The sequence below is a fragment of the Triticum aestivum genome, chromosome 3B, assembly GCF_018294505.1.
Source record: "Triticum aestivum cultivar Chinese Spring chromosome 3B, IWGSC CS RefSeq v2.1, whole genome shotgun sequence".
Taxonomy (NCBI): Eukaryota; Viridiplantae; Streptophyta; class Magnoliopsida; order Poales; family Poaceae; genus Triticum; species Triticum aestivum.
In genome coordinates this window covers 78,695,236-78,713,325 of record NC_057801.1, presented here as the reverse complement: position 1 = coordinate 78,713,325, position 18,090 = coordinate 78,695,236, and the positions used below count along the sequence as shown (strand labels likewise).

At 51.1% G+C, this 18,090-nt stretch overlaps 1 protein-coding gene and 1 long non-coding RNA gene across 5 annotated transcripts; one reads left to right on the top strand and one right to left on the bottom strand.

The window, feature by feature from the left end:
• Positions 1 to 983: 983 nt before the first annotated feature.
• On the bottom strand, positions 984 to 5,160 carry LOC123068731 (uncharacterized). Of its 4 annotated transcripts, none has more exons than XR_006431966.1 (5): positions 4,890 to 5,160; positions 4,002 to 4,781; positions 2,384 to 2,590; positions 1,736 to 1,938; positions 984 to 1,253 (listed from the first exon to the last, which is right to left on the bottom strand). It is a non-coding gene; the product is annotated as an uncharacterized lncRNA (long non-coding RNA). The 4 variants fall into 4 exon arrangements; XR_006431967.1 differs by having other exon boundaries at positions 986 to 1,197; XR_006431968.1 differs by having other exon boundaries at positions 1,209 to 1,227.
• On the top strand, positions 5,142 to 11,551 carry LOC123068730 (SH3 domain-containing protein C23A1.17). Its single transcript, XM_044491354.1, has 2 exons — positions 5,142 to 5,420; positions 7,577 to 11,551. Exon 2 carries the CDS (start codon positions 10,190 to 10,192, stop codon positions 11,258 to 11,260), a length of 1,071 nt encoding a protein of 356 aa, XP_044347289.1. The 5' UTR covers positions 5,142 to 5,420; positions 7,577 to 10,189; the 3' UTR covers positions 11,261 to 11,551.
• The last annotated feature ends 6,539 nt before the right edge of the window (positions 11,552 to 18,090 follow it).

The window sequence follows — 18,090 nt, the reverse complement described above, 5'->3', positions numbered from 1 at the left end:
GATAGGAAGACCGGCGATCATAGCGATATCCTGGAGCGTCACCGTCATCTTCCTGGTTCGAAGATGGAAACTGTGTGTCTCCGTCCTCCACCGATCAACAAGCGAGGTGATTGCTGCAGCATTGAGGCCCGGCGTGGACCGGCTGACCAGCTGAATGAAAGGGAGGAGTCATATCTCCCTTATGTATAGTGTGTATCGCTCATCATAGCGCATGCAACCACATGTCACTCACTGAAACCGAATCTTGAGAGGTTGAAGCTCCTACAAACAAGCAAATAAGAATATTACATATGGGCCATGTGTGTTTGCAATAAAGACAAAATTCAAAATACCGGCCACTTTGATAGGAAAAGAAATCCGTAGACCAAATCTGTCAGATCTAAAGATTTTGGGAGGAAGGGTTGGGAGGGGGAGAGGAGGAAGCCGCCGGCGCCGCACCTTCTGTAACTGCAATGGGATGGGGTGGGTGGAGGGCCAGCGTGCGGGTTACAATGGCACAGTGTAGCGCCTAAGCGCTAGGCGATGCACGTTGCATGTGTGGCGCCTAGCTTTTAGGCGTTGCACTGCTTGGTGCGGACACCCTTGCTCCACGTTGGTCAGGCGTGCAACGCTGAGAGCTGAGAGCTAGGCGCTGCACAGTAGGGTGTGGCGGTGATTTTTTTTTACGTCCATAGGTTAATTTTGTTGTAGGGTGTGGCGGTGATGTTTTTTTTTTGTCCATAGGTTAATTTTGTCATTTTTGCCCAGCGCGGACATGCTCGTTCACGGGCTGCACCGACGAAGGAATCGTGCCATGCCTGGCTGGCCACCAGTTCCATGAGCGACATGGAGCAATGCTAGCCAGCTCACGCGTAACTTTTTTTTTACCGTTAGACATTTTTTTTCTTTGAGCTTAACCGTTAGACATTCTTGGTTAAGCTCACCCAAATTGTTTTGTGCTATGCTTCTTCATTTTTAGAGTGCCACGGTTAGTTTGTTTTGTGCTAAAACGTTTATGATTCACCTTAGACTAAATCAACAACCACACATGACACACCCAAGATGATCCTTGATTGTTGCTGTAGAACACAGACGGCCACTCATCAGTTTCTGGTTTGTCAATGCTGCGGCCTGCGGGGATACACTTGCAATGGAGGGAACTCCTTGAGCACGCACTCACTCCTTGCATTGAATGCTTGTCCCATCGTTCAGGAACACCTGCACGTCGCAAAGGAGGCATGCTCCTCGCTGCACCCATAGACCATGGATATCCCCTCAAAAAAAATAAAAATAGACCATGGATATAGAGAAACAAAAATAAAGATCAAGTTCTACAATCTTCGCTATAGCACTAAATGTCCTATTGTACCCTTACAAAAAACTAAATGTCCGATTGTACCCCTAAAAAAACACTAAATGTCCTATTGTAATTAATTGTTGCACTGCTACAATTAACCATAGTCGTTCATCTCTGATCCAAAGGGTGAAACAAATAATGCTGCAGTTACACTGCCAACAGCAATTTAGAACAAACAACTTTCTCAACAAAAAAAGAACCGCTACACTTATAAATTGTAAAGACCCCAAGGGTGAGGTGTGAATTGCTATGGTACATCAATCTAGCTACAGTACAGAACATGGTGACCAAGAACAATAGGACAACATCAAACATCGCCATAAGTAACAAATAACTATATGCAAAGTTTAAGAAAAAATGGATTGGATACAGTTTCCGAGGCCTACAACTAAGGCTTACTGTTTATTAAGAGCCTGTGGCACCATCCTGGTTTGGGCTTGACGGAGGGGTTGGATTCGTGCTAGGCCTCCACCTCAGCACTGCTGCGAAACATCTTCGACCACTTGTGGAAATGGACTGGATCCGCAAGAATGTTGATATTCCACACATATTCAGATTAAACTTCTTGAATTTCTAACTGAATAAGTGACATCTGTGTGTTTCTGTCAAAAGGAAAACAAAGGGAAATGAAATGTAGTTTCAGCAAAGCATGACGATGGTTGTGAAATTTGATAGTCATGCATGCAAATAAGGAGTTCCAAAACACCATGGATGATATGTGACAGTTGATGGTAATATTGAATGCATGGTTACCAGAATCTGTTGTTTTCAGCATATGAGAAATTAAATGAATTATGAATAGACATGACTTGTTAAATTAGATCATTCATGGTATCAGTATAGACAAGTGCATGCCCCCAAACTAAATACTTCTGTCATAGGAAGCAAATACAGCAGATTTTGCAAATCACAGATCACCACTACCTAGCTCCCATGCTTGTCCACAATAACTGTGTAGAATCGAAAGAATCCCCACCCGAAACCAGCTTTCAAGTTCATATCCGTGGAGAATTTAATTGGGGTAAGGGGAAGAGGATAAGGCCGAACCTTGAACTGAATCACGGCTTCTGTCATATAAAAGATGGCTCAAAAAATTTAGACCTGGAAGGATGTAAAGGTCTGGACTGTAGACTCTGGCAACGAATATGTTCTCTAAGAGTATATCCAACCTTTGTGCAGATTCGAATCCTCCTGGTGCCACACATTGAATGACAAGCTTCAAATTGCCTCTTTATCCAAGAATCTCAGAATCTCCTGCAGAAAGACATTCAGTTTTGAACGTAATCAATTCCAAATCAGAAATACTTCCATAGAGTGCAACGATTTAATAACCCCCCACCCCCGTGCGCTTCGTGGTCTTTAAAGGATATGTTTTGGGCAATGGCACGGTTTGTAGAACTTAAACTTTGACCATTCGTATCTACCACAATATAATTATAAAACGTATCTTCCATAGAGTACCATCATGTAAAGTAAATTCTAATAGACAAGATGACAAAACAATAGTTTAGCATCTCAGTACTTATATCAAAGGATTTCGGTTGACAAACCAATATGTAGTGATGGAGCAATAAGCAAACGTAAAGAATCTGGCAGACTGAGAATTAAAATTTGAAGAGAATGTAAAATATACATATGATGATCAGGTCAGATAAAGAAGATCCAAGAGATGACGGAATCTAATAGTGATGTTCGTGGTGAACCTAAGACCTGAGAACAAAAACATGTTTTTGTTATCTATTATTATGTATACTTGACAACGAATCCCTGTCTCCTTCACTAGCATAACAAGAAATAGATTTACTTTCCTTCTTTGTAGACCTTGGATAAAGAAACACAAATCAAGACCAACTTCTACAACCTTTCGCTAGAGCGCTTAAAATGGTGATGTAACCAAACCATCATGTAGATTAAGTTCTAATAGGCATGATGACAGGGCACTAGTTTAGCATCTCAATATTTAAATTGGAGGATTTTGATTGGTGGACCAATAAGCAAATGTAAAGAATCTGTCACTAAACCAGAAATGGTAAAACAATTAAAATTGAAGTGAATGTAAAATATGCATATGATGATCGGATCAGAATAGATAACCCAAGAGATTATGAGATTTAATAATTCTGTTCATGGTGAGCTTAAGACTTGAACAAAGTCATGTTATCTGACCTCTATTATTATGTACACTTGACAACAGATTCCTATCTCATTCACTAGTGAAAAGTGAAACATATTGACTTTCCTCCTTTATAGACCTTGGATAACGAAAGAAAAATCGAGATCAAGTTCTACAAATTTGAGCTATAGCACTTAATGTTCCCTTGTAACTATTTCTTGCACTGCTACTACAATTAACCATAGTCATTCAACTTCAATTCAATGGGTGAAACAACTAATGGCAGAGGGACACTGCCAACGGAAATTCAGAACAAAAAATTCTGGAAGAAAAAAACGCTATAATTAAATTGTAAAGATCCCAAGTGTGAGGTGTGAATTGCTATGGACTGGAAGCGGCATGTGACTTTCTAGTGTTCTGGTTCCAGTGACATCTATCTAGCTACAGTACAAAACTCGGCGACCAAGAACAATAAGACAACATCAAATATCACCATAAGTAAGAAATAACTATATGCAAGTTCAAGAAAAATCGGATCGGACAGAGGCTTACAGTTAAGATGTACTGCTTATTAAGAGGCCTGCGGTGACCTCCTGGTTTGGGCTTGAAGGAGGGGTTGAACTCGTGCTAGGCCTCCACCTCAGCAACGTTGCGGAACAGCTTCGAGCACTCGTGGGAATGGACTAGATCCGCAAGGATACTGATATTCCACACATATTCAGATTAAATTTCTTGAATCTCTAACTGAAAAGTGATATATCCATGATCTGTTAAATGAAAAATACAAGGAAATGGAATGCAGTTTCAGCAAAGCATGACGATGGTTGTGAAAAAAGAACCGCTACACTTAAATTGTAAGGACCCCAAGGGTGAGGTGTGAATTGCTATGGCCTGGAAGCGGCGTGTGACGTTGTAGTTTGCATTGCTTTGTTTTTCTGGTTCAGTGACATCTATCTAGCTACACTGTAAAACACGGTGAGTGGTGACCAAGAAGAACAATATTCCGATTAAACCGCGAAACAACTTGGAGCACCCGTGGAAATGGACTGGACCGCAGAGATGCTGATATTCCACATATATTCAGATTAACTTTGTTGAATCTCTAACTGAATAACTGATGCCTGCATGTTTCTGTCAAAAGAAAAACAAAGGGAGATGGTTGTGAAATTTGGTAGTCATGCAAGTAAGAAATTCCAAAACAAGACTGAATGATATGTGGCAGCTGATGGTAGTAGCATGGCTATAGATCTATATAAAAGTAGCAAGCAAATACGGCAGATTCAGCAAATCGCCAATTCGCCATTGCCGAGCTTCCATCCTTGCCCGCAGTAACTGTGGAGAATCGAAAGAATCAATCCCCATCTGAAACCAGCTTTCAAGTCCAGATCCGTTGAAGAATTGAACTGGGGGAGGGGGAAGGGGAAGAGGATGGGGCCGTACCTTGTCCTGAACAGCGGCGGAGTAGCATCATCCACGCGCGTGCCGAGCGAGGGGGGCGCGTTTGACGAAGAGGAGCTGCTCGCCACCGCAGAATAGCCAGCCATCGCCGCCGGCGGACTAAGAGAAGTGAGCCGGCCGGCGGCGACCCGGTTTGGCTACGGGCGGTTTGTTTTTGCCACGCCACGCTGGACAGACAAGGGTCGACTCCCCTCCTCTTTCGGGAAACACACACAGAGAGAGAGAGGGGGGGGGGGGGGGGGTAATGGGCCCAATGGGATGGGTGCCGCGACCGGACTGGCGAGACTGGGGTTAGGTCGGCGGCGCGGCGGCCGGCGTCGGCGGCGAGACTGGGGTTCGGCCGGCGGCCGGCGGAGGCGGCGAGACTGGGACTCGTCCTCCCTCGGAGGACATCCCCCGCCCCTCTGTTTCTCTCTGCTCCGAGGGAGGGCCACCCCACCCGACCGGGGGGGCGCCAGGAGGGAGTGCCGCGCCCGCGCCCGGCGGCTGGCCTCAGCTACTTACGGCCGATAGGTGAGGACCCCGCAGCTCGCTCTCCTCCTTTTTCCCTCCCTTCTCGCTTAGCCCCCTTCACCATGTGGCGCGGCACATTGCATTGCATTACTGTATTTCTTTCAACTTTCCCAAAGAAAGGGCATCCTGAACCAAATTCAGGAATATTTGCAGGATTTATTTCGTAACTTGTTTGGTGTCATGAATTGCTTCTTATCTTACTCTGGATAAGGAGGGAGAGCAGAAATTTTGTCACCGCTTATGTGCTTATTACACACACACACACACAAAAAAAAAAGCACAACTGTCCTACATATAGGCAAAGCAAAAGGGCTTTAGATATCGGACGGATAAATAACTTGCCATGTGTGGAGAAACAAAGAATCCATGCAGATCCAACTCACAAAAAGGGCTTTAGCTTATTTATTATTTGTGCTTTCTCGCTTCTCGTTTAGGTTCTCAGGGTTTTCTGTTGGGTTGCATCTCTAGCATCTACCCCAGCTTGCTTGGAACATAAGGCTTTGTTGTTGTTCTTGTATACTAGTACTAGTACTTGTTATTTAGAAGTTTTATATAACAAGTCAACAACTGAATAGCATGTCTCAATTACATCTCGAGGAGAAATGACATCCAAACAAGGGCCCTTAACGTCTTATTATTCTGTCTCATCTTGTTCACCACCACAAATCTAATGTCATCATCAGAACAATATTAAATAGGTTGCAAGCACACTCAAACTTCAGCCTCTGCCTTCTTCCAGCTCACGAGCTTCTCAAGAAACTTTTGCACCTGAATCAAAGTTAAAATATTACTAGTTATTTTACTGGGTACAACTAACAACACTATTCCCTCTGTTCCTAAATATAAGTCTCTTTAGAGATTTCAGTATGTAGTTCGTATTGAAATATCTAAAAGGGCTTATATTTATAGACGGAGTGGAGTAAAATGCAATGCATTTGACTTTACCTCAGCTGGGTCTTCGAGCGAGTACGACGCTTTGGTCCACTTGCGCTCCTTGCTGACAAGGATCCCCAGTCCGCCAGCTCGTCCACGGAGCACCTAATCGGAAAAAAAAGTGGAGATTATTTAAATAATGATTTAACAAGATTAGGTTTCTGTGTTTAGATGATATTACCTTGAATGCATCTTCATCGGTCTTATCATCACCGATGAAGATAGCAACCACCTGAGAACTGTCCCAATTGTTTTTGCGGGCTAGCTGCTCGAGTATATACTTGACTGCAAACCCCTTGTTGAATTCAGCCTTAGGACGAACCTCGTGTACCTATATAATTGCATACAAGTGTACATGTAATGAATATGATCAAAGTTAAGCTTCATGCACTAGCCAAAAGTCTGAACTGGTGGAAAAGGCTGGGCAATCCACATATACACTTCAACACCCCCTCTCACGTGTGACACGGGAAGTCAACACGTGAATAGACTCAGAGGTATGGCTCAAGAGGCCTATACCTGGACACGGAGTGGGGAAGCAGCAATTTTTAGATAAATTGAGCCAGGACTTGCACTGAAGCTTGACATAGTATCAGGGTCTTGAGTTTAAGTCCTTGCTTTTGCAGTTTATCCAAAAATTGATGTTGTCCCCCTCTGTGCCCAGGTATAGGCCTCTTGAGCCATACCTCTGAGTCTATTCCTGTGTTGACTGCTCGCGTCACACGTGAGAGGGGGTGTTGAAGTGTATATGTGGATTGCCCAGCCCTTTCCATTAGTTTGGATTTTTTTTTTGTTTATTGAGAAGAAGTTTGGAATTTTGGTTGCGTTAGCTAGTGCATGAAGCTTGACAATTAAAACATTTAAACTTGATTGATGTTCAACGAAATCTACTTACCATGTCACCATCAGTTACTATCAGCTCAGAAAAACCTTTAATGGTTTCCTTGACAAGCTTCTTAACCAGTTGCCGTTCCTGCAAAAAAAACGAACATTAGGAAAATTATTTCAATATAGCAAAGAGGTGGAAGAACTCGGGATTGCGTAACAGTAAAGAAAAGACTCTGAATTGGCGTGCTTTGTTCATCGGGGTTAAGTCCCTTCTTATAGGCGAATTGACTTGGCCATCAAGGCAAAACTAACTGATTACAATTTTGATTATTTATCTCTTTATCAAAACTGACTCTACAATCTTTTAACTAATTTGATTCTGACTCAAACTGAAGGCTAAGGTAAACAGAATAGCTCTATTGGAGAGATTACACCTGCAGGGTGAGGAGATTGATGATCTCATATGGGAGGATGAGGTTGACGAATCTGAGGAGAGGCCTAAGTGGCTTGCACTAGCCAGGTTGCTGACGGACAAAAGTTTCAGTCAAAGTGAATTGATCGGGGACATGCGTGCGGCATGGAATCCGGCTCAGGATGTAGTCTGGAGAAGGATAAACCCTAACCTTTTCTTGATTCAGTTCCATTGTCTTGCGGACTGGAATAAGGCCCTGCATCAGGGTCCGTGGGATTTTAAAGGTTCAGCTCTTCTGATGACTGAATATGATGGGTTCTCAAACCCAGAGAAAGTCAAGATTGATAGGTTGGAAACGTGCTGTCAAATCCACAAGTTGCCGGATGGAGTTTTGAAAAATAAGAACTTTCTGGAAAACATGGCAAAGCGTATAGGGGAGGTTCAGGAGGTTCAGATTACACTCCCTAACAGATTCAAATCACCCTCATGGATTCGTAGGTGAATTCATCCGAGTCCACATAAAACTAGATATGCACAAGAAACTCACTAGATTTGTAAGTTTTATGAGGAAGGGTGAGACTGAGTTCTATCAAGTAAAGTTCGAGAAACTGCCGACGTTTTGCCATGCTTGTGGGAAAATGGGACATTGGCATGAAGAATGTGGCTCGGGAGAGCATGATGAGAAAAAGGTTGAATGGGGTCCCTTTATCATGGCTCCTAGAAGAGGCGGGGGAGGTGGTAGAGGGACAGGACCAAGCCGAGACGGTGGTGCTGGGCGTGGTGACATGAATGGCACAGGTCTGAGAGGAGGTGCGGGAAGGGGCATGAATGGAAGGGCCGGTGCAGCTGCATGGAGGTTGAATTATGATCCAACGAAAAATCCTGATGATCCCAATGCATGGAGTATGATTATACAGGAAAGGATGGGGCAGCAACTAGTGAAAATAACTTAGCTTTGGTGGTCAGATCGGAGGAGAGTCAGACTTTGTTGGGGAAGAGACAAGCAGTGGACAGTACAAATTTGGGATCATCAAGGAACCCAGGCGAGGGAATGGTTGCAAATATTGTGGATCGGTTTGAGCTGTCTAATACTGAGACAGCGGCTGTAGCTACTGTTGTTACTCCTCAGGAAAACAAGAATAGAAAGAAGCCTCGAACAGAAGAGGATGGTACTAATGAATCTGTTTCCAAGATGGATGATGAAAATGATGCAAACCAAATGATATCGGCGGCCTCTTGAGTTAGAGGCTGTTCGGACACAATGAAAATCTCAAGCTATAATTGTCGTGGCCTCATTGGGGCTGTGGCAGTCCAGGCTCTGCTGAAAGTTCTTTTACAGAGCAGCCCGGATGTGGTGTTTCTGCTGGAAACTCATTTGGATGAGTGGCCTGCAGAGTGTCTATGTCGTAAAGTGAAGATGGACTGTAAGGAAGTGGTTAGTAGTGATGGATGTTTCTCTTCGGTATAAGACTGAAAATTTTATTGACGTCAGTATTGGAAATGAACATGAAGCAGTTTGGAGGTTTACTGGTATGTATGGAGAACCAAGATGGCAAAACAAGCACTTGACTTGGCAGCGGCTAAGAGATTTACATGCTATTGCCAATATGCCGTGGTTAGTTATGGGACATCTGTATGGAATACTCTACCCATTTGAGAAAGATAGTGGGAACCCGAGACCACCAGACTATATGCAAGCCTTTAGAGCCGCTCTAGAGGAATGTAAGAGGCAAAAACAATGGAACTTTAGCTTTAGTTATACCTTCTTATCAACCTCCCTGTAGTGCACCGAAAAGGTGAATCTATTGTTTTCAACCGATGCACCCTTTATCTTTCTGATAACCTCCTCCATACGCTCTCTCGCCTGTCATGCAAGTAATGCATTAGCATTTCCAGAATGTAATGAAATTGAATAACAGATATGCGCACTATTATATTCCGTTGTATTTTATACCTGATTTATAACAGGTTGATACTCGCTGGCAGGTTCGTAGGCTTCTGTTTCGTCACTCTGCAGGTCAAATAGTACGTAAATTACGAGCGCGTCAAAGAGAAAGGATAAACTACATATAGGAATTGCTAAATTTAACAATGACTTACGAGTTTGATATCTGATCCGTGGCTCCCTGCGTAATGCAGATTTTCAAGCATGATGAAATTTTTTACCTGCAGATGAATAGCAAAACAAGTGAGTCGCTAATTACAAATGTATAGAACATCGAAATTAAAAGGCTACTGGATACCCATTAGCCGGTAATACCTTATCGTGGGCCCTTCCACTGACAACTGAAGTGGCGCACAAGGAGGCAATTTCTTGAACAGCATCACGCATCTGATTATATGGAATCAGGGATTAGAAAGATTTACATGTTATGACCGGGGTAACTTATACCCGGAGGAGGCCCACTGGGCGCGTTTAGTTAGGGGCTTAGCCCAAAAGTTATCTTATTTTTATTAGCATCGTGATTATATAAACAGTTGTAAAGACTCTTTTGGAAATCAAGCAATAAGACAATTCTATTGCCCGGCTCCCTAAGGAGCCCTAACCCTAAACCCTAACCGCCTCCTACCATCGTCGCCGCCTCCTCCCTCGCGCATGAGGGCGCCCAGCCGCCGCCGGCCGTGTGTTCGCCCACATCCAGCTCCCTTCTTCCCCTACAACCTCCGGCCTAGACCCGGTAGAACCCTAGTTCCTACCACTTTGGTATCAGCTAGCTCGGTTGTGATCATGTCTTCGCCGCCGCCCATCCCATCCCTCCCGCTGCCCACTGCCACAACCGCCCCGCTGTCCACAACGACCAGCGCGCCTCCCTCGTCGGTGCCCGTCACCGCCGCCGCGCCGGTCGCCGCCGTCTTCTCTCCGGAGGAGGTCACCGGAGCAATCCGCGATCTCGCCACCACGGTCCAAGGCATCCGCCTATACCTGGCGGGCCCCTACGGGCCACCGCCGGCTGCGCCAACCGCCGCCGCCATCGGGGCCCTTCTCCTGCCATGGCAGCCGCCGCTCCCGGGGGCCTCCGCGGCGCTGGTCGGGCCGCTGCAGCTGCAGCCACCCCCAGCTATGGCCGCCGTGGTCGTCCCCGGCCACCGCGGTTTCCGCCATGTCCGGCGCCCCCATGCAGCCGCAGCTGCAGCTGAAGGCGCCACCGCGGCCCAGCACCGGGTCGGCTACGACCGCGCCGGCGGGCGTTCCGATCCAACAGGTTCGGTTCCCGCCCTCGCCGTCCCAACTTCCACCCTGGTTGGCCGGGCCGTCACCGCCGCCGGTCTATACTATGGTCGGGGAATAGCCAGCGCCTCCCATATGCCGTACGGCGGGCCACCGTTTCACGAGGACCCCCTGTGCACACCGGGTCGGCGCCATCTTCTTTGCTGCTCCGTACCGCCGAGCTGTACGCTCACGGCGGTCATGCTCAGACACCGCCGCGTTTCGCCAAGCTCGACTTCGCCACCTACGACGGCACCGAGGACCCCCTCAACTGGCTCAACCAGTGTGAGCAATTCTTCCGGGGGCAACGCACGCTGGCGTCGGACCGCACCTGGCTCGCCTCTTATCACCTTCGGGGCGCCGCACAGACGTGGTATTATGCCCTCGAGCAGGACGAGGGCGGCATGCCCCCATGGGAGCGCTTTCGCGAGCTATGCCTCCTTCGCTTCGGGCCGCTAATACGCAGGAGCCGGCTGGCAGAACTCGGTCACCTCCCCTTCACCTCCACGGTGCAGGACTTCGCCGACCATTTCCAGGCCGTGGCGTACCACGCGTCGGGCGTGACGGCTCAGTAGCGCGCCGAGCTCTTCGTCGATGGTCTGCAGGATCACATCCGTGTGGACGTGGAGCTTCGGGGACCCCAGAATCTCTAGACGGCCATGTACTACGCTCGTGCCTTCAAGCGTCGTGCGCAGGCCTTGTAGCAGGCGGCACCGGCTCGGGGTGGCCGACAGCCCGCCAGGCCGCCCCCGACACCACCTGTGCCGGGCCGATCGCCCCCGGCCGCTCCAGCGACTACCGCTCCGGCCACGACGTGGCCCTTCTGCCTGCTCTCTCCGGCCGAGCAGCTTGAGCGATGTCACCAGGGGCTTTGCTGTAACTGCAATGAGCCCTACGTGTCGGGTCATGTCTGCCCGCACCTCTTCTACCTAGAGGCAGCTGACTACGTCGAGGAGGACACACCCGCTGACGGGCTCGGCGAGTTGCTGCCACCAGTTGCTGCGGAGGCCGCCCCCGCGCCCGCTTCAGCAATGGCGCTTGTGGTCTCGCTCCATGCGCTTGCCGGCATCCGCGACGAGCGGACTATGCTCTTGCCGGTGATGATTCACGGCGAGCGCCTGGTTGCCCTCCTGGATATGGGCTCCACGCATAACTTCCTGCCCGAGGCTACCATGCGACGCTTAGCGCTTCAGCCGACGGGCGGGAAGCAACTTCGGGTCACGGTGGCTAACGGCGACTGCCTCCGGTGCCATGGGCTGGCGCGGAACGTGCCCATCACCATCGGCGACGAGCACTTTACTATCACGTGCGCCGGCATCGACTTGGGCTGCTTCGACTTCATCCTTGGCGTCGACTTCTTGCGGACCCTCGGTCCCATCCTCTGGGACTTCGACGCCCTGACGATGACCTTCTGGCGCTTGGGTCGCCGCGTCCGGTGGGAGGGCGTGGGTGACGCCTCACCAGTGACACCGCAGCTGTAGCTGGCCGCGACCGCCGCCGAACCCGAGCACCCACTGTTGGATCACCTCCTGCAGCAGCACCGCGACCTCTTCCACGAGCCTCAGGGCCTTCCGCCAGCCCGGGTTTATGATCACCGCAATCATCTCCTGACGGGCACGGCGCCGGTTGCAGTGCGCCCCTACCGCTATCCCCAGCTGCAGAAGGACGAGCTGGAGCGGCAGTGCGCGCTCATGCTCGCCTTGGGCATCATTTGGATCTCCACGTCTCTGTTTTCGGCGCCGGTCCTCGTCCGCAAGTCGGACGGCACGTGGCGCTTCTGCATCGACTACCGCGCCCTTAACGCCCTGACACTCAAGGACAAGTTTCCTATCCCGGTGGTCGACGAGCTCCTGGACGAGCTACATGGGGCTTGCTTCTTCACCAAGCTCGACCTCGGATCGGGCTACCACCAGGTGCGGATGCACCTGGACGATGTCGCCAAGACGGTGTTTCAGACTCATCACGGCCACTTCGAGTTCTTGGTGATGCCTTTTGGCCTCTCCAACGCCCCGGCGGCCTTCCAGGCTTTGATGAACGACGTCCTCCGCCCCTACTTGTGTTAGTTTGTGCTCGTTTTCTTTGATGACATTCTTATCTACAGCGCCTCGTGGGCGGAGCACCTTCAGCCTCTGTTTTTAAGGCGTCCCTGAGGCGTCGCTTAGGCGACGCTTTGGCGTCAGGGCGCCCCCAGATGACAAGGCGTCGTACTCGCCTTAGTTTATTGAGTAAGGCGTCCGCCTTGGGCTGTAGGGCGTCTGAATCGTCCGCCTTAGCCCCGCCTTGCACGCCTTGGCCCAAATCAGACGCTCTGGTTTGTCAGGCAGGGGAAACAAAGATTCCAGCGGGAAAAACTGGCCCACGCGGGAACACAAGCGCGGGAAATATTGGCCCACGCGCGAACAGTTACAAGGAGGGGAAAGAGAGAGAGAGAGAGAGAGAGAATCGAACCAATCGTGCAAATCCTAGTCTCCAGGCGAGAGGTCTCTCTCCTATTTCCTCTGGCGGCGGCTTCCTCCTCAGATCTGCGCCAGCTTCCTCCTCTCCGGCTGCAGCTCCTCCCCCTCCCCCTCTCCAGTTGCAGCTCTTCCCTCTTCTCCTCTGGCGCAACCCTCTTCCACCAGATCAGCACCAGAACAAGGTATGGCTCCTGGCTCCTGTCCGGCTGCAGCTCCTCTCCCTCCTCCTCTGGCTCTTGTCTCTTCTCTTTCTTCCATCCAGCAGCCACACCACCGCTTCTCTCCTTCCCCGTGCTTGATCTGGTTGCTCTAATGCTTTGGTTCTCTCTTTTTCTTTGACAACTGATTGGCCTTCTCTCAGTGTTGCTGCAGTAGCCACTGGTCAGGTGTCCCTGCTCTGATGAATCCTAGGAGAAGAGCTAGATCTGACGATCCAGCTTGGAAGTATGGGCTTTGGCCGGATTTAGAGAGGAAAGATTTACTCCAGTGTACATTATGTGGCAAGATAATCCATGCTGGAGTGAAAAGGCTGAAGCAGCACCTTTCTGGGGGTTCCAGTGATGCGGATAAGTGTCCCGAGGCATCCATGGAGATTAGGATAGAGATGCGCAATTCCTTAAACAGTGGAAAGTTTAAAGCTACAGAGCGATATATTGATGAGGAGGATGAAGCTGAAGTTCAAAGGCGCCGTTCTGTCATGTACACAAGATAATTTGAGGCCTATGCTTTGGTAACAGTTTATATGTTAATGCTAGTTGTTAAATCTCCTAATTGACTGCCATCTATTATATATGTATGTACAATTTATTAAGTTAATGCTAGTTGTTAAATCTCCTAATTGGTTGTCATATATTATATATGCATACGTCTAAGGCGTCGCCTCGCCTTACGCTTTAGCGCTTAGGCGGTGGGGCGCCCCCCAGCGCCTCGCCTCGCCTTACTGCCTTAAAAACATAGCCTTCAGCACGTCGCCATCGTCTTCAACGAGCTTCGAACGCACCATCTTCATTTTAAGCGCTCGAAGTGCTCGTTCGGGACGCCTTCAGTCGACTACCTCGGCCACGTCATCTCGGCTGAGGGGGTTGCTATGGACGCCGACAAGGTGGCGGCCTTCGCGGCCTGGCCGATACCGCACTCACCGCGAGCTCTTCACGGCTTCCTGGGCCTCGCGGGGTACTACCGAAAATTTATCCGAGAGTTCGGCCTCATCGCGGCTCAAGCGCCTGCTGCGTCGCGACGCCTTTGCCTGGGATGCGGAGGCGACAGCGGCGTCGAGGCTCTCAAGGGGGCCCTCATGACGGGTCCCGTCCTCCAGATGCCTGACTTTGACCGCCCATTCGTCGTGGACTGCGACACCTCCGGTGTGGGGTTCGGCGCCGTCCTTCATCAGGGCGACGGACCGCTCGCGTTCTTCAGCAGGCCCTTCGCCGCGCGCCATCTTAAGCTCGCGGCCTATAAGAGGGAGCTCATTGGCTTGGTGCAGGCCGTGCGCCATTGGCGGCCCTATCTTTGGGGCCGGTCGTTCCGGATTCGCACGGATCACTACAGCCTCAAGTTCTTATTGGACCAGAGGCTGTCTACCGTGCCGCAGCACCAGTGGATCAACAAGCTCTTTGGCTTCGACTTCACCGTCGAGTATCGTTCGGGCCGCCTTAACACCGTGGCCGACGCCCTGTCCCGCCGCGACGCCGACCACGAGACGCAGCCGTCGGCGACTCCGATGGGGCGGCGCTCTGCATCCGCTCGGGGCCCTCCTTCGCTTTCTTTGCCGACATCCGCAGGGCTACCGCGGGCGCGCCGGACGTTCAGCTCCTTCGACAGCGCCTTGATCCAGCTCCCTCCTTCCCCTACAACCTCCAGCCTAGACCCGGTAGAACCCTAGTTCCTACCACTACAAATATCAAGTAACATGCAATGATTTTTGGTTTCATTAGACTTACCTCGCTGGACATGTATGCCTCCTCAGGATTATTTACTTTGGGCGATAGGGTCCCGTCATAGTCCAAGAAGAGGGCTATCGTCTTGCCCTGGCAGTTGGTTATGATTTCTTGAAATGAATCAATAGCGGAAGGACACTTAGCCTGCAATAAAACATACATTAGAAAATGCTTTGCATAAGTATGTCAAAAATAACTGAAAAGTATGATTATGCAAATGTAGACTTGAATGTACTAACAGAACGCATGTGCTTTGCATGTGTGCGTAATCACGTAGGAATGTATGATAGCATGAAGAATAAAAAACAATAATTTTGAAACATAAGTTTAACAGATAGTATATAAATTATTACACGCTGAAGGTTTTTCTAAGAGCATCAAGAACCACAAGCATGTGACTTTCTGAAATCATGTGTAGTTACCTGTGTAACTACATTCTTCTTGTAATTATTTGAAACACAATTCATCTCAACTTAAAAAGATGTATGTAGACATATTTTAGAGTGTAGATGTTATGACTGGCGTTACTTATAGTCGGAGGAGGCCCAATGGCGTGTCTAGTTAGGGGCTTAGCCCAACTTATCTTTATTTTTATTAGCACCTCGAGGATTATATAAACACTTGTAAGGCCACGTTTTGGAATTAAGCAATAAGTCATAACTATTGTTTGACTCCCTTCAGGAGCCGAAACCCTAACCCTAGCCACCCCCTGCGCCATTTCCTCCTCCACCACGCGATCACGGCGCCGTCGCGCCACCGCTCGCGCCCAGCTCCTCGCTACCCTCCCTTCCACCCCTACAACCTAAGAGCTAGGCCTGGTCCTATCAATATGGTATCAGCTGTCTCGAGCTCGGTCATGTCTACACCTCTTCCCACCGGCACCCTTCCGCCGCCGTCCACCATCACGCCGCCGGCCACCTCCGCGGCTGGGGCGCCGTCCTTGTCGGGCACGATGTCCTCCCCCGCCTGGACGCCGCCGACAACCGTCGTCTTCACCCCGGAGGAGATGGCGGCTGCCCTCCGGGACCTCACCCAGGTGGTCGTGGGCATCCGCACCTTCCTCGCAAGCCCCTACGGGTCGTAGCCGCCTAGGCCCTTCGCCATCGTGTCGTCCCCGCCGTAGTTGCCGTCGTGGCGGCCGCCCCCCTCGGTGACCCCCTTCGCCTCTGCCGCATAGCAGCCGCCGTGGCAGTCGCCACCCGCGGTGCACATCGGCGCCTCCACCATGCAGCAACAACACTAGCCCTCCGTCGCTCCCACCGTGGCACTGCCACACTAGCAGCTGCAGCTGCCGCCGCCGGCAACCTCGACCCAGAGCGCCCCAACGACGGCTCAGGAGGTGCCCATCCACCAGGTCCGGTTCCCTCCATCGCCATCACTGCTACCAGCCTGGCTCGCTGGGTCCCTCGAGCCGGTCTACACGACGGCCTCCGTACAGCCGCACATGCTGCCCCCGCAGGTGCCGCCCTCGGCCATCCAGTTCGGCGGGCCCTCAGGCTCCGCCGACCCATACGCTAGCGTCGACGGGCCCCTGTTCCAGGGTGGCCCTCTGATGGCCACCTACTCGGCGCGTCGTCCTCGTTGCTCCGCACCGATGAGGTGTACTCCTCCGTCGTCCACGGCCAGACGCCGCCGGGCTTCTCCAAGCTTCAGTTCGCCACCTACGACGGCATTGTGGACCCCCTGAATTGGCTTAATCAGTGTGACCAGTTTTTTAGGGGGCAACGCACGCTCGCGTCCAACCACACCTGGATCGCCTCCTATCACCTCTTGAGGCGTCGCACAGACATGGTATTATGCCCTCGAGCAGGATGAGGGTGGCATGCCCCCATGGGAGCGTTTCTGCGAGCTTTGCCTCTTACGCTTCGGGCTGCCGATACGCGGGAGCCGGCTGGCGGAGCTTGGGCGCCCATCCTTCGCCTCTACGATGTAGGACTTCGTCGACCGCTTCCAGGCCCTGGCGTGCCTCGCGCCTGGCGTGACGGCTCGCCAGCGGGCTGAGCTCTTCGTTGGCGGTCTGCCTGATCATATCCGCGTGGACGTGGAGATGCGGGGACCACAGGACCTCCAGACGGCTATGTACTATGCCCGCGCCTTCGAGCATTGCGCGGTGTCCATGCAGCAGGTGTCACCGCCCCGAGGCGCCCGACAGCCCGCCCGGTCGCCACCGACACCACCAGCGCCGGGGCGTCTGGTCCAGGCCCCCGCGATGCCCAACGCGCCGGCCGCGATGTGCCCCTTCTGTCGGCTCACCCCGGCCGAGCAGCTCGAGCGCCGTCGTCAGGGGCTGTGCTACAACTGCGACGAGCCCTACGTCCCGGGCCACGTTTGCCCGCGCCTGTTCTACTTGGGGGTCGCGGACTACATTAAGGAGGACACTGCCGCCGCCGGGCTGGGCGACCCGGCCCCTCCATTGGCCGACAAGATTCCGCCGGGGCCGGCCCAGGCAAACGCACTCGTCGTCTCCCTCCATGCACTCGCGGGCATCTGGACGGAGAAGACTATGCTGCTGCCTGTAACGATCAACGGCGAGCGGTTCCTCTCACTCCTGGACACGGGCTCCACCCACAACTTCCTGCCAGGGGCCACCATGCGCCGCCTGGCGCTGCAGCCGACCGGGGGAGAGCAGTTACGTGTTATCGTGGCCAACAGTGACCGTATCCGCTGCCAGGGTATTGCTCGGCATGTCCCCATCGTCATCGGCGCCGAGCACTTCACTGTCACCTACGTCGGTATCAACTTGGGCTGCTTCGACTTCATCCTCGGCGTCGATTTCTTGCGGACTCTGGGTCCCATCCTCTGGGACTTCGACGCCATGACAATGATTTTTTGGCGCCTGGATCGCCGCGCTTGGTGGGAGGGCGTCGGGGGTGCCTCCCTGACGGCCCCTCAGCCC

Excerpts from the sequence above, each read along its gene's own strand:
- LOC123068730 (XM_044491354.1), top strand. The coding sequence starts at position 10,190 with ATGAGGGCGCCCAGCCGCCGCCGGCCGTGTGTTCGCCCACATCCAGCT.